At 35.8% G+C, this 23597-nt stretch overlaps 2 protein-coding genes across 9 annotated transcripts in view; one reads left to right on the top strand and one right to left on the bottom strand.

Annotated features, from left to right (window-relative positions):
• CCDC146 (coiled-coil domain containing 146) overlaps positions 1-23597 on the bottom strand; it is a 70527-nt gene that overhangs the window by 34116 nt on the left and 12814 nt on the right. For 4 of the 8 annotated variants that reach the window (XM_027896518.1, XM_027896517.1, XM_027896519.1 and 1 more), the window contains exons 3-4: positions 7609-7830; positions 2982-3064 (exon numbers count right to left, since the gene is read on the bottom strand). In XM_027896518.1, coding sequence (XP_027752319.1) covers positions 2982-3064; positions 7609-7830 — 305 coding nt within the window. Of the gene's footprint in view, positions 1-2981; positions 3065-6549; positions 6589-7608; positions 7831-23597 lie in introns of those variants that run through there. The other 4 variants (XM_027896524.1, XM_027896520.1, XM_027896523.1 and 1 more) reach the window with 2 other exon arrangements.
• Positions 14667-19363, top strand: FGL2 (fibrinogen like 2). The gene is made up of 2 exons (XM_027896529.1): positions 14667-15364; positions 17883-19363. Exons 1-2 carry the CDS (start codon positions 14743-14745, stop codon positions 18587-18589), a joined length of 1329 nt encoding a protein of 442 aa, XP_027752330.1. The 5' UTR covers positions 14667-14742; the 3' UTR covers positions 18590-19363.

Genomic DNA, 23597 nt, shown 5'->3' with positions numbered 1-23597 from the left:
ACATGATGCATACAATTTACATACAGTTACATAAACACATAAGTGATTCTAAACAATCAAAATTCTCAGTATTGATTTTTTTAAAGATAATAAAAAGAGAAAAAAAGAACAAGAATTGAGTGTTGAATCTAGCTCTTGCTCCCTACAGATGCCAACAGCATTTTTTCATGTGCTGATTTAAATTTAATTGAAGACATTGAAGAAATAACTGGGCATCTACACGATGTACACATCTAGAATCACATGAGTGCAAAAGTAGGTTTGTGCAGTCTGATCTGGCAGATTTTGAATTTTTGAATTGATTAATATTTTAGCAGAGGCTTAAGAAAATAATATTCCCAATCTGCCAATGAGTTTTCATTATTACCTGGGTATTTTCTAGCTTGGGTTATCCGAATATTCATATTAGGTTCCTAAACTCAGACAATCAAAATAAAGATTTACAATTGGGCCACATAACTGAGTGACTGAGTGGGTTTTCAGGGACTTAATATGAGTTCAGGTACTTCACCTTTAGGTGCAGCCTTACTGCAAAGGGAATGGGTGAGACAGCACCACAATGGGATGACAGCCTGTTCCCAGCAAACATAAATTCCAAAGCACATAACACTTTGAAGAAATGTACCAAAGATTCTATCTGCTAGGTGATGCCTCTCAGCTTTTCAGAATGCCGAATTGTGCAAAACTGAAAGCAAGAAATAAAAGACTATTTACCACTGAACAAACACTAAACTATACACTCTGTACTCCAGCAACAGCCTTGGAGACTACCTGCATACAGACTTGTTGTATTCATTGTGCTACACAAATTTGTACTGTATGTCAGAGAGATCAGTTGCAATAGTTTGGCACAGCTGTCACAGGGAACTGTGCTGCTTGAGATTTCTGAAGGCTACTAAAGGGAAGAACACAGCCTGAAGACCTCATCCTCAGTCCTTTGTTTTAATGTGACATTGTAACAGCACTAAGACACGTGGGCATGAATTAGGAAAGAGGTTGAATTCAACCGTATGAGGTGAAAAAGTAAGCTCTTGATCCACAGAACTGTACTGAACATGTAAGGGTGAAGAACTAGAAATTCAGAGTATACTGGTGTTAACATATGGACAAGTGAATCCCACTTTAGATGCCTGAAAAGTCCTTAAATTAGACTGGAGACCATGATCCCTTTTTGCTGACTGATTTCACTTTCAAAAGAAAGCAGTAGGAGAAATTCATGTGTGGGAACTAGTACTTGTTCACACACTGGTGTTTTGCTTTGACACACAACTACATCTCAATAAAGAGTGTGAGATGATTCTCTCCAATTCACTTTCTTACAGAACTATGGTGATTTCATACTCCTGTGAGAATGATGGAAAGAATGAGAGATGTAATCTCCCATCTAACATTTTCATGCTTTTGGTGCATGCTGTTAAGGGTAGTTTTAAGTGTGACAGAAAGGACAGCTGAGTCCTGTTTACACTCAGGCCATATTCCACTTGCTACACACACAAAGGGATTGTCTTTACATAAATGAATGTTCTATATAAAAGAATACTATATAAATACATAAAATATGTAGTAATATGCTTGTATTTTTCCAATCAAAGACTGTTTTCAAACTACCACTGGCTAAAAGTCAATAAAGTTCAATCAAGTTTAGCAGCTACTGGATTTCTACTTCAGCTCAGTGAACACCACTGAGGTAGAAAACTTTGCAACCAATTAATCCAAACCCCATATAAAGGTTTAGTTCTGAGCATTTAGAAAAACCTTCTTGCATTTTCTAAGAAGACAATCTGTTTTAGGAGTTCTAAATCCTAGAAAGATTTGCAATACATTAATCTGAAATAAAGTCAGATGACTTTTCACAGTCAGAGCCATATTTTAACTCCTCATTTTATTAAGATGAAATTAGAAGACTTGGTAAGCTCAAGAAAAACTGCTATTTCAGGATTTTGGGTACTCCTTTTCAAATTATTTTACATTACTTAGCACTTGTCACTATTCAGATTACCAGGAGGCATAGCAAATCCCAGCTGAACCCAAATAAGCAGATATGACTTCAATTAGATTCCTTAAATTAGGCATTAGGTTTAATGACAGAATTGCTATAAAGGTTTTGATGTGGGCTGTCAGTGAAATTGGGATAAAATATTGTTAATATAGTGAACATTACGGTATGTAGTACAGAAATGTAACAGAAGTATCATGACACTGATTTAACTTGTAATCACAGACATGCTGTAATATCAAAATTATTACTCATAAATACTAATGTAGTATTGCAATATTTGCAATAGGACTACTCTGCTCTGTGACACACTGTTCACCTGGTACAACTGCAGTATTGTGTCGCTCCCTCTCTCCCTCCACTCCCACATGCCCTGCCCAAGCCTGGCATCAGGCTCTCTCCTTCATGATCTCTCCTCTCTCCTCCAGCAAGTACTGGTGCAGGGCAGGCTCACAACTGCTACATTTAATTTCCAAATTCCATTTATACTGTGAAGCTTAAGGTTCTCATCTAAATTAGCAGTCCTGTTTAATGCGACTGTCAATATTCTCAGAGTGTAAAATTCACACCTACTTAGAAGTGACAAAGTCTCACGTTCTTTCTTAGAAATGAGCCTCTACCTTCTCAGTTGCTCTCTATGATGTCAGCTCTTTTCATATCTTGCAATTCTGGCTTCATGATCTTCAAATACGTATTTATTTTCAACTTGTATGTTGTCTATTGCAGTCTGTGTGTCTGTCCATTCCCAATATTATTATGTTTATATTAGTAATAAAGATGTTGTTCAAACAGGTGTTTAGGTATCCCTAACAACCTTGAAAGTTCCTATTAAATAATATTGGTTTAAAAACTTGTGTTCTTGCTTCTTTTATGAACTATCACCATGAGAAAGTCTTAAATGATAACTAGGCTTCAGCAAGAGCATAAAATTACTTTAAATATGTAATGCTTTGGCTACTAAAAGTCTAAAAATAGAATATTATACCTTATCACAGTCTTATGCAGCAGGGTATACTGTTCCTTCAGCTCAGCTGCTTTGGTGTCTGTAATTTTTCCAGCAGAAAATAGCTATGGAAGGGAAACAGACGGTTATGAAATCTCTTAAACACCAATATTTTCATTCTGCTGCAACTTTTCATAACTGTAATTGGCATCCTTTCAGTTTAGACAGTCTCTGGTAACATAACAAATTAAATACACAACCAAATCAAATACACAGAGAAAAGAAATGCTTATTTACACAACAATTCAAAGCAAAAACATAAGGAATGTGTCTGTTTTAATTGCAGGGCTACCTGCACCACCGTTTCTTCTCCAATTTTTTGTCTGTATTAATATTTCATGATAATTCTGTTTTGAATTTGAACTCAGGCTCTAAGTCACTTGTTTTCCACATTGCTTAACTGGTCCAGTTTTGGTATAAAGCTGCTGGCCTGTACAGGCTAAACTGAGGCTCAAAGTGTCTCCCCAGGCAGTAGGGTAGCAAAAAAGAGGAGCTGTGTTCAAGCTGGATCATCCCTGTGCAACAGAACACATCGCCTTACCTGCCTGTGCATGTCTTCAGCAAATACCAAGATCAAACACCTATCTCAAGTACCTCCAGGGATGGTGATTCAACCACTTCCTTGACCAGCCTGTTCCAAAGCTTGACCATCCCTTCAGTGAACAATGTTTTCCTAACATCCAGTCTAAACCACTCCTGGTGCAACCTGAGGCCATTTCATTTTGCCCTGTCACTCGTTACCTGGGAGAAGACACTGACCTCCACTTGGCTACAACTTCCTTTCATACAGTTGTAGAGAACAATAAATTCTCCCCTGAGCCTTCTCTTCTCCAGGCTAAACACCCTCAGCTCCCTCAGCTGCTCCTCATCAGATTTGTGCTCCAGACCCTTTACCAGCTCCATTGTCCTTCTCTGGACACATTTCAGCACCTCAATGTCCTTCATGTAGTGATGGGCCCAAAACTGAACACAGGATTCAAGCTGCAGCCTCACCAGTGCTGAGTAGAAGGGGACAATCACTTTCCTGCTCCTGATGGTCACACTATTCCTGTGTGATATTTCTTTAGAAAACCTTTTTTCCTCTCCTTTGATCACAAGTAAGGAGAACCGGGTTAAATCCAATTAGAAAATGTAAGGTGATCCAGCTCTATACAAGTCCATGGTTAGCCTTGTGGGGCAGCAAGTTAAATCTGCAAATTCTATGGGAACCTGCCAAGAAACGCGATTATCTAGATCTCCTGAAATAAGAAATGAAATTACTACAGCACCAGGAAAATCCCAGAAGTCATAATTCAACCTTTAGAACATTTAAAAAAAAAACATCTCAAAAACCAGTCCTATGGTCAAGAAGCAGAATACAAGTTAATATGCTGAAGGAAGTATATGTTTTCTTGCAGACTGTTTATGTATTTTTGAAGATTAGTTCCAAAATGTTTCATGGTAGCAAAGACAATCTTTGCTCCCTGAGACCCTGAGAAAAGGAGAGAAGGTCTTCTTTTCATTTGTTTGCATGAGATTAAAGATAAGCAGTTCTCAGATATTTATTTTGGCATTCTCTGTGATCCAAAGATACTGGTCACTTGGGTTCACAATACTAACTAGCTCTTCTGTGAGAAAGAAAATATTTCCGTCTCTCAACCCATTTATTTCTTAGCCTCCTATGTAGAAATAGCTGTCCTATTTGGGTGGTACCTCACTAATGTCCTCTCTCCACACTGCTCTGGTCTGTACCTGTGACTTACGGTTTTCCTTACTGCTTAGGTTCTCACTTCAGATCTATGCCATGTTTGACAACATTTCTACAGGAATAACAGGCTCTGTCTTCTTTATATCCATCAATTTTTACAGCTTTTACCCTTAATTCCTCAATTCAGTTCAGAGCTAAGAGCTCCATTCCGATGAGGTTTGTCCTCCACAATGTGATGACCTGTAGCATTGAGGACTGCACGGGACAGACTGCACAGATGGCACACCAAGATCCCTGGGAGGGCAGAAGGAAAAGAGGCAACTCTCTGAGGGGGAGAAATAGCCAGTTTGTGGAAGACGGAAGAAAAAATATGAGCCTACTATAAAAAAAACATATTCATTGTGATGATAAAACCAGACAAGAGATGATGGCCTTGATATACAGATATATACATTTTTCCAGGCTGCCTTTTCCACACTAATGATAAAATAGCCAACAGTATGCATGCACTCATAGTTCATTTTATTGCTTGGAAACTCTCACATTGCCAGATTAAATAAAATGTTGTTCTCCTCAGTGCAGCTAATCATGTTGCTACACTAAAAAGTAAAAGAATGAGTGAGAAGATGGAGTAGTAAAGAAAAAAAGAGCTTGTGAATGGCAACTGAGGATGTCTTTTTTTTTTCAGTTCTGTGTTAACCATAATGCCCTGGAAATAATTGAGATCATTTTGTTATACTGGTGATCTCAGATCAGCTCTGGAATATAGTCAGATAAATATTCCTAACTTATTGAGTCTTCCAATCCCTTTCCATCTCAGTTGTACTTAACTGTATTTTGCTTTTCTCACCTTTCCTTTCTCATTATGCAATGAACTAGGACCTCATACATTTTTAAACACACTCAATGTTGATAGATATCTGGATAAACTAAAATACATTTTCCTTATCTAAGAAGCTGGAAAGTTGGATGAAGATTTGGCTGTTAATGGATGGTTACCTGGCAACTTTCTGCTTTCCCTCTTCCCATACTCCCAAAAATGTAATTACACTGAAAATATGCAAGTATGTATCTTATTAGTGAGTTTACCTGCACCTTTTCCTTTTAATTTAATATTTCTGTTATGTTTATTTTACCCTAGTCAATGACCCTTTCTTTTACTTTACGCTCATCTTTAACTGATTAACATGAGTGTAACTTTTTAACTTTGCTACACTTTTTCATGTCCTTCACTATTTGAAGTCTGGCTTTTCTACCAGAAAAACAAAACATAACAAAACAAACACAAACCAAACCCAAACCCAAATTCCAAAGCAAATTTGTTTCCTTCGATCCATGAACAATCCCATTAAGTAAAGTGCTGGATAATCCTGTCCTATTATAGAAAATGTGGAGGAAAATTTTGCTGAAAATGTGAAAGGGAAGGACATATCCTTCATATTTTTGTAGTTCTACATGGATTTTATGGCTTTGGACAGGAATCTTAAATATAGGGATCCATGAGAAAACTCTTTATAGCTGCTGAACATTGAACAACTCAAATAGTTGTTCCATGCACCTGAATAACTTCTCTCTATCCCCAAACTAGCAATAAGTTCATAATTGCAAGCTACCAGCAGCTCCCCATCAGAGTTCTCCACAAAATATCCTGAAGAAAATTCCAAGAAAATATAAGCACTATGTGAGGTTACACACTATCTGAAGGTCCTCTTGTATATCCTTCCGGCTTGACTTCAGGATGTAGGACCACAGGAGTTTCTCCAAGTCTGGATACAGAGGTGTGTGATACATGAGATGTTGGTAACAAAGAGAAGATGTCAGAATAAAAATGGGAATTAAAGCCACAGAAGGGAGAGGGCCGACCTGATAAACAAGATACTCTTCCATGTGAGCAAACACAGTGAAATATGGTCCCAACTATATCAATGCCTCCTCACTTCCACGTTATGTGCACTGGGCACTCTCTACTCTTTAACAGTATATTTGGTCCTTCCTGAAAGTCAACTCAAAGTAATACACCAAGGAACTCTACTGAAATTTCAAAACAAGTTTTATGTAACTCAAATGTGATATAAATAAGAACTCTAGGAACATTTCCCGTTTTGAATTTCAAGGCTTTTAAAAATTCTTTTGGGACTCTACAGAAATGAATAAAACTCAGCCAAATTTTAAACTTAAATAGATGATGCAATCTGAATGTTGGTCACTCACACTCTTTTGATAAAAAACGCTCAAAATAAGCATGGAAGATATATATAGTCACCACCAAGAAATTACTGATTAACATCAATTACTCATAATCATTATGAAAGTGAAACACTTGAGGCTTCCGAGAAAAGAATGAATTTCAACAGTGCCTAGGATCTCTGCATTTTGGAGAAATGATGTTGCTAACACGTGTTTCTAATTATGTTTGCAGATACTGCAAAACAACTAAAATGTATTCTAAGCTCAAATGGAATAGTAACACTTTCCACTTCTTCATTCTAAGCTCCACATTTTGTAACTATAACAAGACATTATGACTACACTTACTGTTATTTTAATACTTAGAATATCCAGCCTTTCATATTAATTTGCTTATTTCCAACATCTGAAAGGTCTCATCAAACAACTCTTTTGCCTCATAATAGGAGACAAGAGAAAAATATCAAGGGATTAATATATTTTATAGTTTGTACACACTCAGGATTTCAGGACAGTATTAGCCACTTGGCATACAGCTTTTCTGGCCAGTCTACTATGTCAGGTTTGGAATTTTCTTTCTGTGTTGTTTATTTGAAGAGCTTTTCTTACCTCCATTGTATAATATTTAAAAGTTTAAGCATTCAGGGAAGCGAAAGGATAAGTGCTCCTCTTTAAACAGAGAGCTCTGCATCCTCTGTCAAAATCCTCCTTTAGTCCAGGCTGTTTGGCACTAACCACACAGCTCGGATGCTCCTTATTCCAGGGAGAGGGCAGCACCATCTTCTCAGCTGTTGCTTCTGCAACAATTGTAAGGACACAGCAGGTACACACAGGCTGAAGCCATGCCATGACCTGTGCATTTCTACCTGTATTGCTGGCTACCAGCCTCCACAGAATCACAGAGCTGGGGATATCTGCTGGTGTTTGGCTTGCCTGAGCCTGATACCTCCAAATTATCTAGGCAAAATTGTGGACCCATGATAGTGCACTAGGGGAACAAAAGATTCCTCCTCAAGTTCAGCTCATGGCTCAGAGGAAGTTTGTAACTCACTGCTCCTGAAGATCACATCCTGGCTACTTCAAGATGGAGCATCCAAAAACGAAGGAAAAGATATTTAAAAGTCTATACAGTTTGTGTTTGTAAGCTTTCTGGCAATCTTAAAAAAAACCACATGAAAACTGCTCCAAAAACTCCCAGTCCTGATGCCAGAGAATTTAACAGTCATAAGGACTTCTGTAACAACTTCATCTGATTCCGCAATCAATACACAGGACAGTTTTTACCATCTTCACCGCATTTCTACAGGGCTTAAAGCACGCTCTTCATTTTCCAGAGTGCTATGTTTACATAATTGTTATTGCAACATAAAGTAAAAAATAAATTCTATGTAATACATGAGGGGAATTAAGTCAGGAAAATTAAGGCAGGAAAGAACTTCTGGGTGCCATTTAGTCCAAATTCCTGCTCAAAGCAGGGACACCTTCAAAGTTAGACCAGGTCTGGGACCTCAGGACCATGTCCTGTCATATTTTAAAAAAGTAGTGACTGAACAAGGATGCGGTGGTTGAATATATATTGTACCAGTTATAAGACACTCTCTGTATTCAGCTGATATGCCAACAGCTCTCTAATTTTTACCCAAAAGAGGATAATGACTTATCCTGAAGTATACTGAGTATAACCACTGACTACCTTACTTTGTCTCACTTGCATGTTATTCCCAAACCATTCAATTAAAGACTGAAATATATTGCCTTTAGACTTTAGAAAGCATAAGGAAGGCAAAAATAAATGCCAGAATGGAGATTAATAATGAAGTCAGCATATTTAAGATTCTAATTATTTTAATAATAAAATTTAACTTGTTAAATTATTTCAGACTGCTTTCCAGCATTTATAAGAGCTAACAAACATTCTCAGTGAGGCTCTTAGTTGCCTTTGATTATAGTGAGAGCCAAAGATGACTACTGAGCTCAGTCCAAACACCAGATATTTAGATGACCTAAACTCTGATTTTAATGTAAAGTGTTGCATCACAATTTAAATATGCCCAGAAAATATCATCTTTAGCCTTTTTATTTGGTCCTTGTGCATTTTTCAGTATGCCTCAAATATTAATACAGTTCCAAACACTTCCAAAATTATCTATAATTTCTCTACTCAACAATATTTCAGGCTTCAGCACATATTTTTAAATATTTTAAAACAAGAAGATAAAAATCACTAATTTAGGACTGTAAATATTTAGTTACACAACAAATTGTAGTTATCAGAATGCAATTCTGCATTCCATTTGTAAATTGGGAAACACTGAAAGTACACACAGGAATAGCTATGCTGCAGATATTTAGGCATTACATGACTTGCCTAAGTCATTATTCTAGAGAAAGGTTATGATGGTAGAAAGTAAAGAAAAATGCAGTAAGGTTTTAAAATTAATGCTGTAATTAGAGTTAAAAAATAAGGTGAAATCCCTCTCATCTGTAACTACATGCATCTATTATAAGAAGTAGACTTTTTAAGATAAGTATGGGAAGTCCATAGGAGAAGCCTATTTATTAGCTTTTCAAGTAGAAAAAGATTTGTTATGGAGTTTTCTCAACATTTATTTAGGTAATAAACAACAATACTTGAAGCTATGAGGCTATTGATTGCACAAATACAGTCAGGCACTTATCTCCTGATGTTTGTGACAAGCAAAATTATGACAAAGTAACAAGTACATTTGTATAAGATGACATTTATATGTATTCTATTTTTACAGGAAAACAAAATCAACTTTCTTAGTAATTTCTATTTGGAAGTTAAAATAATTTAAATAATTTGATAAACTGATTTTTTTATATTTTAATAATTGCTTCACAAATTATTTTGCCCTCTTTCCTATTCCAAGAGAATCATAAATGTAATTAATAAGATTGAGTGCACTTTTTAAATATAACATATCTTTATTTCACAAAGTGAGGACATAGGGTTTATGGGTCCTTGAACTTTGCTATCTAAAGAAAAATTACTTGACTGCATTGACTGTACGTATAACAAGCCAGGAACTCAGAAAAGTCAGAAACCAAACAAATGAGCATGAGAAATTATTAATATCTACCCACTTTATTCTGCCATGGAGTGTTTTATATCAATATACCACATAGTCTACTATAAAGTATTCACATGAAAAAAGCTATTTGCACATGATGCTACATAAACAGACAAAACTGAGCATGGGGGTAAAGACATGCATCAGAATCATAAATACACCTGCTTATGGTAGATACAGCACTGTATTGCCTTACACAGAATGTCTACAAGTTTACTTTCTTACTTACAGATGGATGAGCCAGGCTTCCTGTAATGAAAAATAAATCGCTAAAAAGCCTTCTAAAACTAACAAATAACGACTAGGAAAGATAATATCACAAATTCTTTCCCAAGACAAAGTTCATAACAGTAGTTTTCTCCCCCAGTTCATGGGAAAGAGTAATCCCTACATGAAAAAATACAAAAATCAGTACAAAAATACTGCATCTGGTGGCCAATTGTGTCTCATATGGCTCAGAAAAAGAGGGCATAGGAGACAGGCATTTGGGGAAAGGACACAACTCTCCTGCTGTCACCTATTTGGCTATGAATCTCGAAAGTAAGATCCAGTCTTACACTTTCTGGTCTTATTGGAGCAGGTTTGCAGGAATCAAAAGGGAATTTTCTTGAAAAGACGTATCAGAGAGAGGCTTCTGTATTTGCTATGTTATCACTCTTGAAGTGCATTCTGGTTTATTCTCCCCATACACTTAGCCGACTACAGCATCTTCTACAACTACAGATAAAGGAAGTATTTAGCAGTAAATTGTAGATTTTGGGCAGGCAGATCTTCAGATGTCATGAAAGAAACAGCATTAATAAGAGCTCAGTTTTGAGGACCTCTTTCTTCACAAATATGGTCCTCACCTTAACAGAAGGAGTGATATTCTTTGACCACATGAATTTTATAATATGTGTTACATTTACAATTGCTTATATAAATATCTAACCTACTACTTACATGCTCTATGTCAGTGCTGCCTTTCTGCCTATTGCCAGAATTTATAAATAAAACAATGACCAATTTCAACAGATATGAAAATCAGACTGAAAATCTTTTTGTGTTCCGAGTTCTCATGGACTCATGACAAGTTGCACAGGTAGTCCCACAATCCAGTGGCCAGGAAAAGGACTGCTTGTATGAAGAATGACTACTGAATTAAAAAAAAATAATTGAATTCATCAGAGAGAATTCTAAATCAGAACTTGTTTCTATTATGGAATTCTGGTATAGATCCCACATTGTAGGAAAACCTGACAATTAATCTAATTACTTGTCATCCTCTTTCTCTGCCAAAATATATCACAGAATCACTGAAGTTTACAAAAAAAAAAAAAATTACTGCAGCAGTTGAATCTTAACACATCCCAATCTGCCACCAAAACAGTTTATATGAATGAATCCAGTTGTGCTTCAGGTTTGTTCATATAAATCGTTTGAACTCTTAGACAAACCTGGATGCTTTGCAGCAATTTTTCTGCAGGTGCTGACTACCAGAACAAAGCCAGAAATCAAACAGATGGCAAACTGTTGTGTTTTAAATTGCCATAGTCACTAGTTAAATTAATATCTGCCTACAGTCATAACCTTACTGTTTTCTATTTGACCTGCATTCCATTATCTGCCAGAAAAAGCCCATACTCTAAAAAACATGGGAAAGGGTTCATGCTGGTTTTGATAAACTTTGAATAAACACTCCTCAGACAAGTCTGATTAAACAAAATACATTACTTTAACCTTGTCATCACTGGGTAGTTCTGAAATAGAATTAAAATCTTCAGTAGAATTTAAGAATCTCATAAGCTTTCAGTTTAGGAAGACACGTCTGTAAGATTAAGATACCTCTTCAGTCCACAGGGGGAATAATAGATTCCTAAAAAGAAGGCTAAAAAAGATGAAAAACTATAAGAAAATTACCTTTAAGCAAAAACCCAAAGGCCTTAGTAGAAAAATCTCATAGTCATCAGCTGTTATTTAGTTAGATCCATTCACAGTTGAAAAAGATTGGCTTTTGGGTTTTGTGATTGCTTAACTGATTTAAAATTTTAAGTTTTATGCAGAACAGTCTAGGGATCTAGAGAGGCCCCATCTGGGAAGAAACCTTGCTTATAAACAAACCGCAGTTCTCGGTTTTAATCTGGTCAATATTCCTGCCATTAGTTAAGCAGCATCAGCTTCTCACAGCTTAAGATTGCTCAGTGTCCTTTCTGAGGGCAAAGATTTCTGAAAAAATCAGATTTGAAGATTTGTTTCCTTTATCCCAAGGAAGAGACATGAAACATGAAAAAGGCTGAGGCACACTGCCTTGAGTTCCTGAAGGAAAAATAGAGATTGGACAAATTATTGGGAATGGACATTCCCTGACAGAACAGCAAGACAGACCGGCCCTCAATTACAAGAATTCTTCAGGTGGGAGAAGCATACAGATCCTTGATGGAAAAATGGATCGTTTGGACTCCAAACAGATTGCTGACAGCCTAGCAGCACAACATCAGACTAATAATGAAACCAAGAGCATAGCAGAGCAACTCAAGATTACTGAAGTCTCATACAGAGGAGGAATGGATATATCAGGACAAAGATGTTTGAAAAGCTCAGATACCTCACTTTACTGTCTGAACTTCCTTTTTTATAACATTCACCATTACCAGAAATTTCTGCCCTTTTGGATGTTACAAAATTTTAATGATATTTCTGGCTTTCAATGCAGCACAGTGTCATAACAATTACAACAATTACATAAAAATTACAACAATATTTAATATGCATTTAAAGACTTCAAGGCAACTCATACAGTGTGTTCTACCAAGGATAATCCTTATTAATTTTACAGGTACAGAACAGTTTGTCCAGTTCAAAGTCACAAAGCAGATAGCAGAGGTCATTATAAACTGAATAAACAATAGTGTGGGGGAGGTATGGCTTCCCAAATAACAAGGATTTAGGAATTCTACTCAATTTCTAAAGTCCCTCAAAAGAGGCTGGTATAGCTTTCCTCCATTTGACAGTAGCAGCCATACAGGAGAACAAAGCCCTGATTTTACACTGATACATTAAACAATTAGCATCCTATTAATCAAATGAATAATTAAAAATGTTGCTCACAAATTAAAATCGTACATGTTACAAACATTTAAGTTTTGAGATATTTTTAACAAAACCAAAGTGATGTCTGTATCTTAAACCTGAGTGGGGCAGGTCTTTCACCTTCTTGTTGAAACTATCATGATCTGAAAGGGAGACAGACACAGTTAAGCTCCATAACTAAAAGCACCATGGCAGGTTTTGGGATGTTCATTCAGAATAAGGGGAATGTAGATTGAAAACCATCTCCTGAGAAAGTGCTATGCAGGGATCTGAAAGAATTGTTGCAGCAGGTGAGATGAGTAGGTTTTTTTACCAAGCCTCCCTCCTGTAATATCGATATGATCATGTGGTGTGTATAAAAGTCAGTAACATTGCAGAGATCACGAACTTGTGGATTATATGTGTGACTAATGTCTGTTTAATGTTTAATCTGTATTATGAGTAATTTCAAATAGGGTTTAAGGAACTAAATGGTTCAGATTTGACTAATTAAACAAGAACTGGTGTAAATACCTTTACTTGTGCAAATTGTTTGGCTTTTGAAAGAGTTGTGAATGCATAAAGACATATCCATGCCTTGCTTTGAGGCACAAGGAAAATGGCATAGATCATTAAAGCTGCATAGGCATCACGTGAGAATAGCAAAGGTGGCTGTAAAATAATAATGAGGGAGTACATGGCACCTGTCACCCGGAGAAGTATTTTGTTTGGTGTGATTAGTCATGTAAAGTACATGATTAACTCTGAAAGCTGATACGAGGCACAATAAAAAGAAGAGCAATACCCCAAACTGATGAGAGTTCCTTCCTTAGCTCTCTGCCTCACTTTAGATTTAGAATTCAGGACATTGTTCAGAACATCAGGATTTGCTTTGGGTTTCCTGGACAAGCAATCCAACAGCTCAGGATCCCATGCATCAAAGGGGGAACTGTCTGAAGTTACTTCCCTTCACTTAGAAAGGTTCAGTAAGAATCACTCAGATTCAGGTAGTAGTGATTTTTAACAGTGATGTGCCATAAAAATTATGAATATTACAGACAGCTATTTTAAGTTGGATTAGGCCAAATAGGAAGAAGAAAGTGCTGCTTATCCTCCTGAGTTTGTGACTCCATCCTGAAAAATGTTTGGAGTCAAAACTATATGTGTGTTTCAATATTTTTTTGGTTTTACATAATTTTCATGAACACATCAATTAAGTTATAAGAAAAGTTTTAGGAAGAAGGGGACTGAGTGTCAGTAAATCTATTACTGTGATAAACCCCTAATGGGAAAGGGGCTGGTTTTTACTTTTTCAACCTGCTGTGTTAAAATGATATTCTGGGTTAGAGAATAAGCCTTAGACACTCAAATGTTAAAAACCAGATGTTAGAAGACTGTTATAATAAAGAGGTAGATGATTACTTTTCCCAAAAAAGAAAACCCATGTACAACAAGAAATGAAATTAAACTACAATAAGTGACCAGCACACATGCATTTCATCATTTTGCTTACATACACTAGTTCTGAGTCAGGAATACTCACTGAAATGTGCTACTCTTGCAAGCACTACCTACTCTGCTCTGCTATTAATCACCCGTGATGCAAGCACTCCCACCCATTTCTGAGAACAGTGTAGGCAGTCTGATAACTCACAGGCTTCAGGCTGCCCTTATAAAGTTGTTCCACTTTTGCATACTTCCTCATACTGCTGGATTCTCAGTGAAGATGAAGCTCCTCATTTACACCGTCTTGCTGAAGACAACTCTCCTTGCTTTCACAAATGCCTCTGCAGTAGTTTTAGAAGATGAAGAGAATGCTAAAGAAGCAAAAGTTACGGAGACTTGTCCTATAAAGCTCAAAACTAATCGGAAATGTGATGAAGGAGAGGATTGTCCTTATCAGATAAATCTGCCTCCGATGACCATCCAGTTACCCAGAGAATTCAGACTGCTTGAGAAGACTCTCAAAGAAGTACAGAGCCTTAAAGAAGCAGTAAACAAGCTGAAGAAATGCTGCCAAGATTGCAAGCTGCAGGCAGATGACAACCAAGAAAGAGACAGTAGTAATGAATTGCTGCTACCTAATGCAGAAACTTCAGCAGCAAACAGTGAAATCCAAGATAACAGAGTAAAGGAACTGCAAAGCAAAGTTAACAGAATGGCAACCAGCTTAAAAAATGCAAAGAGTCAGATTCAGACACTGCAGGGTCGTTTAGAGAGGTTGAGCCTCATAAATATGAACAATGTAGAACATTATGTTGACAGCAAGGTTGCAAATTTAACGTTTGCTGTGAACAACCTGGATAACAAATGTTCTTCTAAGTGTCCAGCAATGCAACCAAGACCTGGTATGTAATCTGTTCATTTTTACTGCCTGTAAAAGCTTTCTATAATTTGCCTTTTACTAATATTAGGTAACCAATTTAAAATATATTTTAACCAAATAGCTGTGCTATTAACTTCACAAGTATCTGCTCTTTTAGTGTTTATACTCCTGTAAAACATTTCAGCAGCCGCTAGAGGGTTACTGAGAGCTGCAGGTGTTCAGTCCCTCCTAGAATTGGACTTAATTAAGAATCTAAACCAATAATTTTTTAAGGACAATTTTTTGCAATTCAATTAGTAAATGTGAAAAATCAACATTATTATACGCCATAAGACCCTTCATTAAAGATATTAAACATCAGTGAACTACACATATTTTCCTCTTGAATTAGAAGGGGTAAAATGAATCTATTAAAATATTTAGTTTTTAACAGATGGATAACAATATAATTTTTTAATCATCACAGCAAACATTTGAAAGGCCCAGCTAAAAAAGCTCATTAACAGTATTTCTTGACTAACAGATATGCCATCATTTTAATACCTAATCCTTTGCATTAATTTAATATATAAGCAATATAAAACAGAAAGAGGTGTTATCAGTGACAAACACTTTTTTCTTTTACTTTTTAATTGTTCTAATAAAATCACGAAATAGAACCAATAATTTCTTTCTGATGTTGACTGTTACTGAGGCAAGATCAAGGGTTTTTGTAAAGTCATAAAGTTTTTATATCTATGTAAAAATCTTTGAAAACAGGAAATGTTCAGTAGGTTGTCAGTGTATTCTACCACTTAGATATCAAAGATATGAAGATAAGGCTCTCCAGAGACAAAACAGAGACAGATCAGGCTGCATTACACTATTTAAGCCCCTGTTGCTTAGAATTCAAGTTTAAAATAAAACTGTTCTTCTGTCTACCCATATTGAAAATAGAAGAATCTCCAGATGGTTCAGAAAATAAGTTATAATAAAGGTAATGCTTTTACTATATCAACAATCAGCTTAAATCAGATAAAAATCAGAGTTAAAATCAATTACTTTAATTCAGATATAAAACATTTACAAAAAGAATGAGTGATTTTTTTTTTTGTTATATTGATAATGGGCAATGAATCACATTCAAGTACAGTAGTTCATAACAGACTAAATAATTTTACATATTCCTTACACTTACTGAAATGTTGAGAAGTGTTCACAGCATATGATCATGTAGATATTTCTTATATTTTACAGCAACAGCTAAAAGCTCTTCTAGCAGCAATATATTCATTGTGAAAACTAGCAAGGACAACAGCTACAACGTTTTTCCTATGTAGGACCTATTCCTGAATCCACTGAAACAAAGAGTAAAACTTTATTTAAATAGGACTTGAATTGGATTATACAAGAACTTTTTACCTGAAAAGTATATTCTCTGTCAGTATCTGGGCTGAAACTCAGTCCACCAAAGATCTGACACAAAATTCAATGAAATAAATGAGAAAGTATTGTGGATTTAGATTTGGCTATTAAGCCTTTAATTCCTTTTTTTGAAACTTTCTGGTTTCAAAAATTTCCAGTTTGCTGGCAAACAAGAAGTCCTGGGTTTTATTCCCTGCTTCAGAATGAGAACACTCCTCCCTTTCAAGAAATAGATTAATTGTTTGAATATTCCAGGAAAATTACAATCCAAGCCTGCAAATGAACATGCCCATAAATTCAAATCTGCAATAGGAATGAACATTATGGTTTTGATTCTTAACTCAGAACTTCTGAGAGCTCTCTTATCACTTAAGAACACGGCATTCTAATATCATGCTGTTGAATGGAATCACATTACTGGGTGACACTGTGGATCAAAAATGGACTTCCAGTCTGAAGGAAAAGTCTGGGGTTATTCTTGTTCTAAATAAAATACATCATGCACTGGTGAAAAAAGCTGTGTTAATAGCAGATGCTAACACTCTTCCTTTCTGTAAAGCCAGCAATGCCACATACACAGGAAGGCATCATCACTGTTCCAGCTTCATCTTTCTAGGAATCACATGATTACTACAATAGATGGGACAACTTTATTACTTTTTTCCTGCTTCCTAAAGTACAGTCAACATTAACACACGAAACATTCCTAAGGATGTTATGTTCTCTATCAGATGATGTTAACTGAACAACAGCCAGGGTAACATCATTGCCATGTGGACATAGTTCTTTCTCTGACACACTGCCAGATAATTATAGACAGGGTGTGATTGTATACTTTTAAACATAAAAAGCAGCAAGTATGTAACCACAGAGCATTAGAAATATGGACAGGAGGTAATAAAAGGCTAAAGAGTAGAGAAAAGGAATAAAGGGCAAGCACACTACCAAAATGCCCTTAATATTTGGCAAGTTGTTACAAAAAGTCATTTAAATGGGGTTTTTTGGACAGCTGGACAGATGATCCTAGGTGGCATCTATTAGAGAGCAAAGCTGATGGAAAAAATTTGTTTCTCTTTAGAACTGAAATTGCTGCAATACTATTATGTTCATCCTAACACGGTCTCTTCTTCCACCAGTTATACAAATAATGCAGAGAGACTGTGCTGACCATTACGCAGCAGGCAGAAGGAGTAACGGAATCTACAGGATTAGTCCTGACCCCAGAAACGAGAGCTTTGAAGTTTACTGTGACATGCAAACAAATGGAGGTGGCTGGACAGTGCTGCAGCGGCGTCAGGATGGCAGCACTAACTTCAACAGAACCTGGAATGACTACAAAAATGGCTTTGGAAACCTCAGCAGGGAGTTTTGGCTGGGGAATGACAAAATTCACCTCCTGACAAAGAGCCAGGAGATGCAACTGCGAATTGATCTCGAAGACTTCAATGGAATCCGAGAGTACGCGAAATACGAACACTTCTACGTGGCCAACGAGTACCTGAAGTACCGCCTAAGCGTTCACGGCTACAGCGGCACAGCAGGAGATGCCCTTCACTACAGCAAACATTACAACCACGACCAAAAGTTCTTCACAACTCCAGACAGGGACAATGACAGGTATCCTTCAGGAAACTGTGGCGCCTACTACAGCTCTGGCTGGTGGTTTGACGCGTGCTTGTCGGCCAACCTCAATGGCAAGTACTACCACAAGAAATACAAAGGGGTTCGCAACGGCATCTTCTGGGGTACGTGGCATGGTGTTTCTGATGATATTCCCACTGGATATAGGCAAGCCTTTAAATCAGCAAAAATCATGATCAGACCCAAAAGTTTTGTGCAGTGATTTTTGTGAGGTTACATTTCTCTTCACTAGTTTGCGTTGGATTGCACTCAACAACATACTTACTCAGTATTATACTCAGAATTCAAGTATTCAGTTATGTTTGGCATAAAATTGTTCTAGACAAAGCAACATACTTCCACATAATTTTTTAGAGACAGTTTGACCCATATAATGTATTAAAACCAGCATGAAAGTATCTGAATAGTTACTGCTAAAATTTAACACCGATTAAGTCTTGATATCATTATGTAAATATTCTAAACATTGCTTTTGGAGCTTTTACTGACTGTGATATATCACATTCTATGGCTGAAAACTTAAAATGGTCTTCCATAAATTGTGTCTGAATGGATACCTATATTTTAACCTGAACACAATTCATAGGTGTAATTAATAACATATAAATGTGTCAACACTTAGAATAAAAACTAGTCTCTCTGGAACAGCCCGACTTTTTCTATGATCTATCCTTTACAACTTCAAAGGTATACCATGGCAATATCAATATAAATTAGGAAAAGAACTACAAATTATTATTTTTAAATGACTAGAAAAACAGAGGGCCACATAGTTTGCCCAAAGATATGAAAAAAGGCCTTGGAGAAAACTTAGGAAATGAAGATGATTCCTCAAATCTCATTCTCTTTTATCAAAGCTTTTTCAAAGAAGTTGGTGGAAGAATTGAATAAAAGCAGTGAAAATAATTATAGAATCAGAGAATCATTTAATTTGGAAAAGATCTTTAAGATCATCAAGTCCAACTGTTAATATAGAACTCCCCATTTTTAGAGTACCCCTTTCGTAGCCGCAGAAACCCAAAAACCCACTGGCAATTCTAAGCAAAAAACGAGAATATGCAATGTAAGACTTTTTTTTCTAAAACGTAAAAAAAGAAAAAATCAAATTGACAAATATTTCAGGAGTTGCAAACAGAGATACTGTTATTCAAGCTCACACTGTGGACAGTGAGCACAAATTTGACTCAGTGTATCTAGGTCATGTCTCTATAAATACAGTGACCAACATTCTGAGTGGAGATGGAATTCATCTTAGCAAGAGGTTACTCTACCATCTTGCTTAAACCAATCTTGAGATGCAGAAAAACTACACCAAGACTGTATTTCTTTATTAGTTAAAGTGTGGTCATTGACTTCTTGGTTAAAAGAGACATTAAAAAAAAAAGGAATATAAGTATACACGAAATATAACTATACATCTGACCTAATACTTTACAAATATGATCTTTACTGGTTTTTTAAGATTATAACAAAATTATTATGGTTATAATTTATGTAAATTAAGAACACTGGCAATTGCTAAATTGTAAAATACTAATATATATTTTAAAGCAGTAAATACTTTGAAGGATAATTCAAGTGTAATTTGGTTTATTATATTTCAATTTTAAAGAGGAATGAAATTGCAAGATGTATAATCTTTGCTTCAGAATATGTTTTGAATCTATAGAATATTTATTTTAGGATAAAAAATAATTTTCTAAACAAAACAAAAAAAAGCAACTGGTTAAAAGAGCAAATATCTAGTTGCATATTACTATATTTAATCATTTTGCATTAAATGCACAATTTGTTCCCATTCATTATATGGTAACCAGCTAAGTATGACTTCCAGTATCTACAAGCTTCTACTTGAAAATGTCTTTTTCCTGCTAAGTTGTTAGAAATTATTCTTTTTTAATCTCGTTTGAAGAAAACTTCATAAGACACAGAATTTTTAACAGAATAAGCAAATGTGACTAATAGCAGCTGCAAAAGCCTTGTCTGATGTCTTTAAAAAAAAGAAAGGAAAAAGGAAGTGTAATTGCACAGATTTGAATATTACCTGCCTGGAACTGTTGTAGATGAACCTCTGTCAATGTGTATTGGTTTTACAAAATGTTACTCCATCTGCTTGTTGAAAACATTATTTTTGTTCTTCTTTGGTGTAATAAAATTATGTCACACTGTTAAAGCTGTACTATTGTCATAGATGTACAGGGGAACTATACAAAAAACTTGTCATAAACAGTTTTATTGATTCTCTGTAAAAATTGAAGCAATAAGAAAACACACACAACCAGCGGATGCCTATGTGATGTGCCAGGAGAGTAATTGCTAATAAGGATAGCTCCTTAGAGATCTGGTTTATGACACTTCAGCTGCCAGATAATAACAAAGGCTGAAATCTCAGACATTTTTCTGAAACTACTCATACTTTGGAAGCAAGAAAAGCAATTGCCCAATCAAGGTTTTACACAAATTCTATCTTTAACATGAAAGAGAAGAAGCAAACTAATCTGTTTTGACCTTTCAGATCACATGCAAGTAATATCAAAGCATGTGAATATAAATATTACCCCAAAGTACATAATTTTTTATACAAGCAAAAAGCACTTGGTCTCTGACTAAGGCTTAATAATTCAAACCATATATTTCATTTTATGAAAAATAGGTAACACTGATTATCACACAAAAACACTTGTGGTTTTAATCTTGTTAATATTTAAATTGTGAATTTTAGAGAAAAAGATTACTAACAGTGGGTTTGCTAGCAAAATTCCTATGGGTTGTTTCCAAAAAATAAAGACACAAACCCATCTGTTCAATGTGATCAGCCAAGCAGACTGTAATATCTTGGCTTTCTATGCATTGCTTAAACAAAACCAAAGGAAAAAAAAAAAAAAACAGAGAAGAAATGAAGATTTGAAAGCAGTGATGCGATGTTTTTCCCTTTCCTTTTTAAAGCAAATACCTGTTTCCCTGATGGCGTTCATTGGGAAAGACTGCAGTCAAACTCAGAGCTGAGAACAGATAGCTTGATGAATTGGAGGAAAACAAACTTGCTTTTATTGATTATTTGGAAAACAAATTAAGATGGTCCTTAATCTATACCTACACCCCTGTTTATAAATTAAACCAAAACCAAACAAAAGAAACAAATGCCAAATTTACTTAACTTCTATGACTTACATGTTGTAGAAAAATCAAAATAGGAAGGATTGACTTTGAGTTTTCATAGAGAAAAAAAAAGATGAGAAAATAAATAAATACTGGCCTTTAAAGGAAGAGGACCTAAAAATATATATAAAAAAATTGTTCTGTGTTCCTTTTTGTTCAGGAAATAAGAGAAAATGGAACACATGGGCCTGAAGACATTCACATAAGTTTCAGAGAAAAATGACTGGGCAATACCATCCACAGGCCCTACTAAACACAAACATTTCACTTAATAAACTGATCTCTTTCATTCACAGCTTTAATTAAACTTCTATGGAGTTACAGTTCTTCTGCCAGAAGTTAATTTGGCTGTCACCCTCAATGGTAACCAGAAACAGAAAACAGTGTTTTAAGAGGATGTGTCAAATCCAAGCCTCACACAAGTCATGAGAACAGGGTATGAATCAACATTATTTTTCAAGTCTTGTTCATCAGATTTTTCTGATCTTAGTAAAAGAAGAACCTATTTAGAAACTAGTAATTGGAAAAAATATCCCCAAATATTTAATTATATTCAAACATTCAAGACAAACTGTAAGTTTAATTAAGATTACATTTCTACAGGAATAGTATGCCTTCATTTAGAATTACACAGTAGAAAATAATTGCAGGCTTTACACACAGTTAAGCAATTACATAGAGATAATGATTTTTATTAAGAAGTAGGATTCACTTTGAGAAACAGAAATTGTCATACCTTTCTTCAGGTAGAGTGCAAAACCCCCTCTGCTTCACTCTGCAGTTCAACCTCCATATGCTAAATCCAAATATAAGGATTCTTCCCCATGCAGAGCTTTAGACCCTATTCATTTAGGAGTATTTGGGCACAGGTGTTTTTGAGTAAGTAAATCAGAAAATCCCTTTTTAACCTTTAAAGTAACCTCATCTGTGTAACAGATGATTCTCCACCCCTGAGCATTTTTACTGAATGTATGGTTGGTTAACATTGCTCTGGCTTCCTCATCACATGGCTTTGCTGACATACAAAGTCTCGACTCAATTTTAGTACAAGATTGCCCTGTCTCATGCATGTATTTTGGATGAGAAAGCATGAAGAGGGAGATAGCTTTGAAAACAACATGCTTGTCTTGTCAAGTCTCAAAAGTATCGGAAAAGATTTAGAAAAGATTAAAATCCAAGATGTTGTTACTGTCAAAGGTTATTCCTTCTCCTACTCTCACAGCTTTAGGGAGCTGTTGTTCCTCTGTGTGGCATGAAATCTGCATTTGACTTTATAACAGCATAGAAGAGAAAGGACACCATAAATGCTTTCCAACAGGCTTTTCAGAAATGAAGAGAAACACCACTAGCTTTGTGATAGTTTGAACACATCCAACAGCTTCCTGGCCTTGCTCCCACACAATGTCAGCTGCTAGTGGTGAAAAGAACCTCTCAGTAGAAAGAGCACATTACATTATCTCTGTTCTCATTCCTGCTGTTTGAAGGCACCTGTAACTCACCTCACTGCTCTACAGCTTTTTTTAGAACCATCAGCTTTCCTATCACAACCGCCAATTGCTTTAACATCCACTTGGTAAACTATTGCTTACTTGCTGGAAGCTGTTGCAAAAAACCACACTTTAGCTTACAGTCAAATTATGATCTCTAACTGACTTCCCAAGTGAGCATATCAACAAAGTTTAAAAAGGTTTATTTAATTAGCAGTCAGATTCCTGTGGGTGGAGGCAGAGACAACATCTGCCTTAGCTGTCTGTGCCAACACATTTATAGGCTTTTTTGTTGTGCCAGGAGCCTTTGAAGCATTTAATGTGGAGTGTGCCAGGATCAGCTTAAGTCTGAAAATGTTGTTTGCATTCAACAGCTGTGTTAGGATTTTTACATCTTTGACAGAGCACATACATGTTTGGAGAGTACTGAAACAAATTATCCACTGCTATGGTTACTATGCAAAAATATGCTGATGATCATACTTTACAATAGCAAAAAGTACAGGGGAAAAGAAATTAAATTGGTGCTCATGTTAAAAAAAATAATTATATCCCAGTATCACA

The sequence above is a fragment of the Empidonax traillii genome, unplaced genomic scaffold, assembly GCF_003031625.1.
Source record: "Empidonax traillii isolate 1590-97213 ecotype Southwest subspecies unplaced genomic scaffold, ASM303162v1 scaffold501:size454599, whole genome shotgun sequence".
Classification (NCBI taxonomy): Eukaryota; Metazoa; Chordata; class Aves; order Passeriformes; family Tyrannidae; genus Empidonax; species Empidonax traillii.
This window is presented reverse-complemented; position numbering and strand designations above follow the sequence as displayed.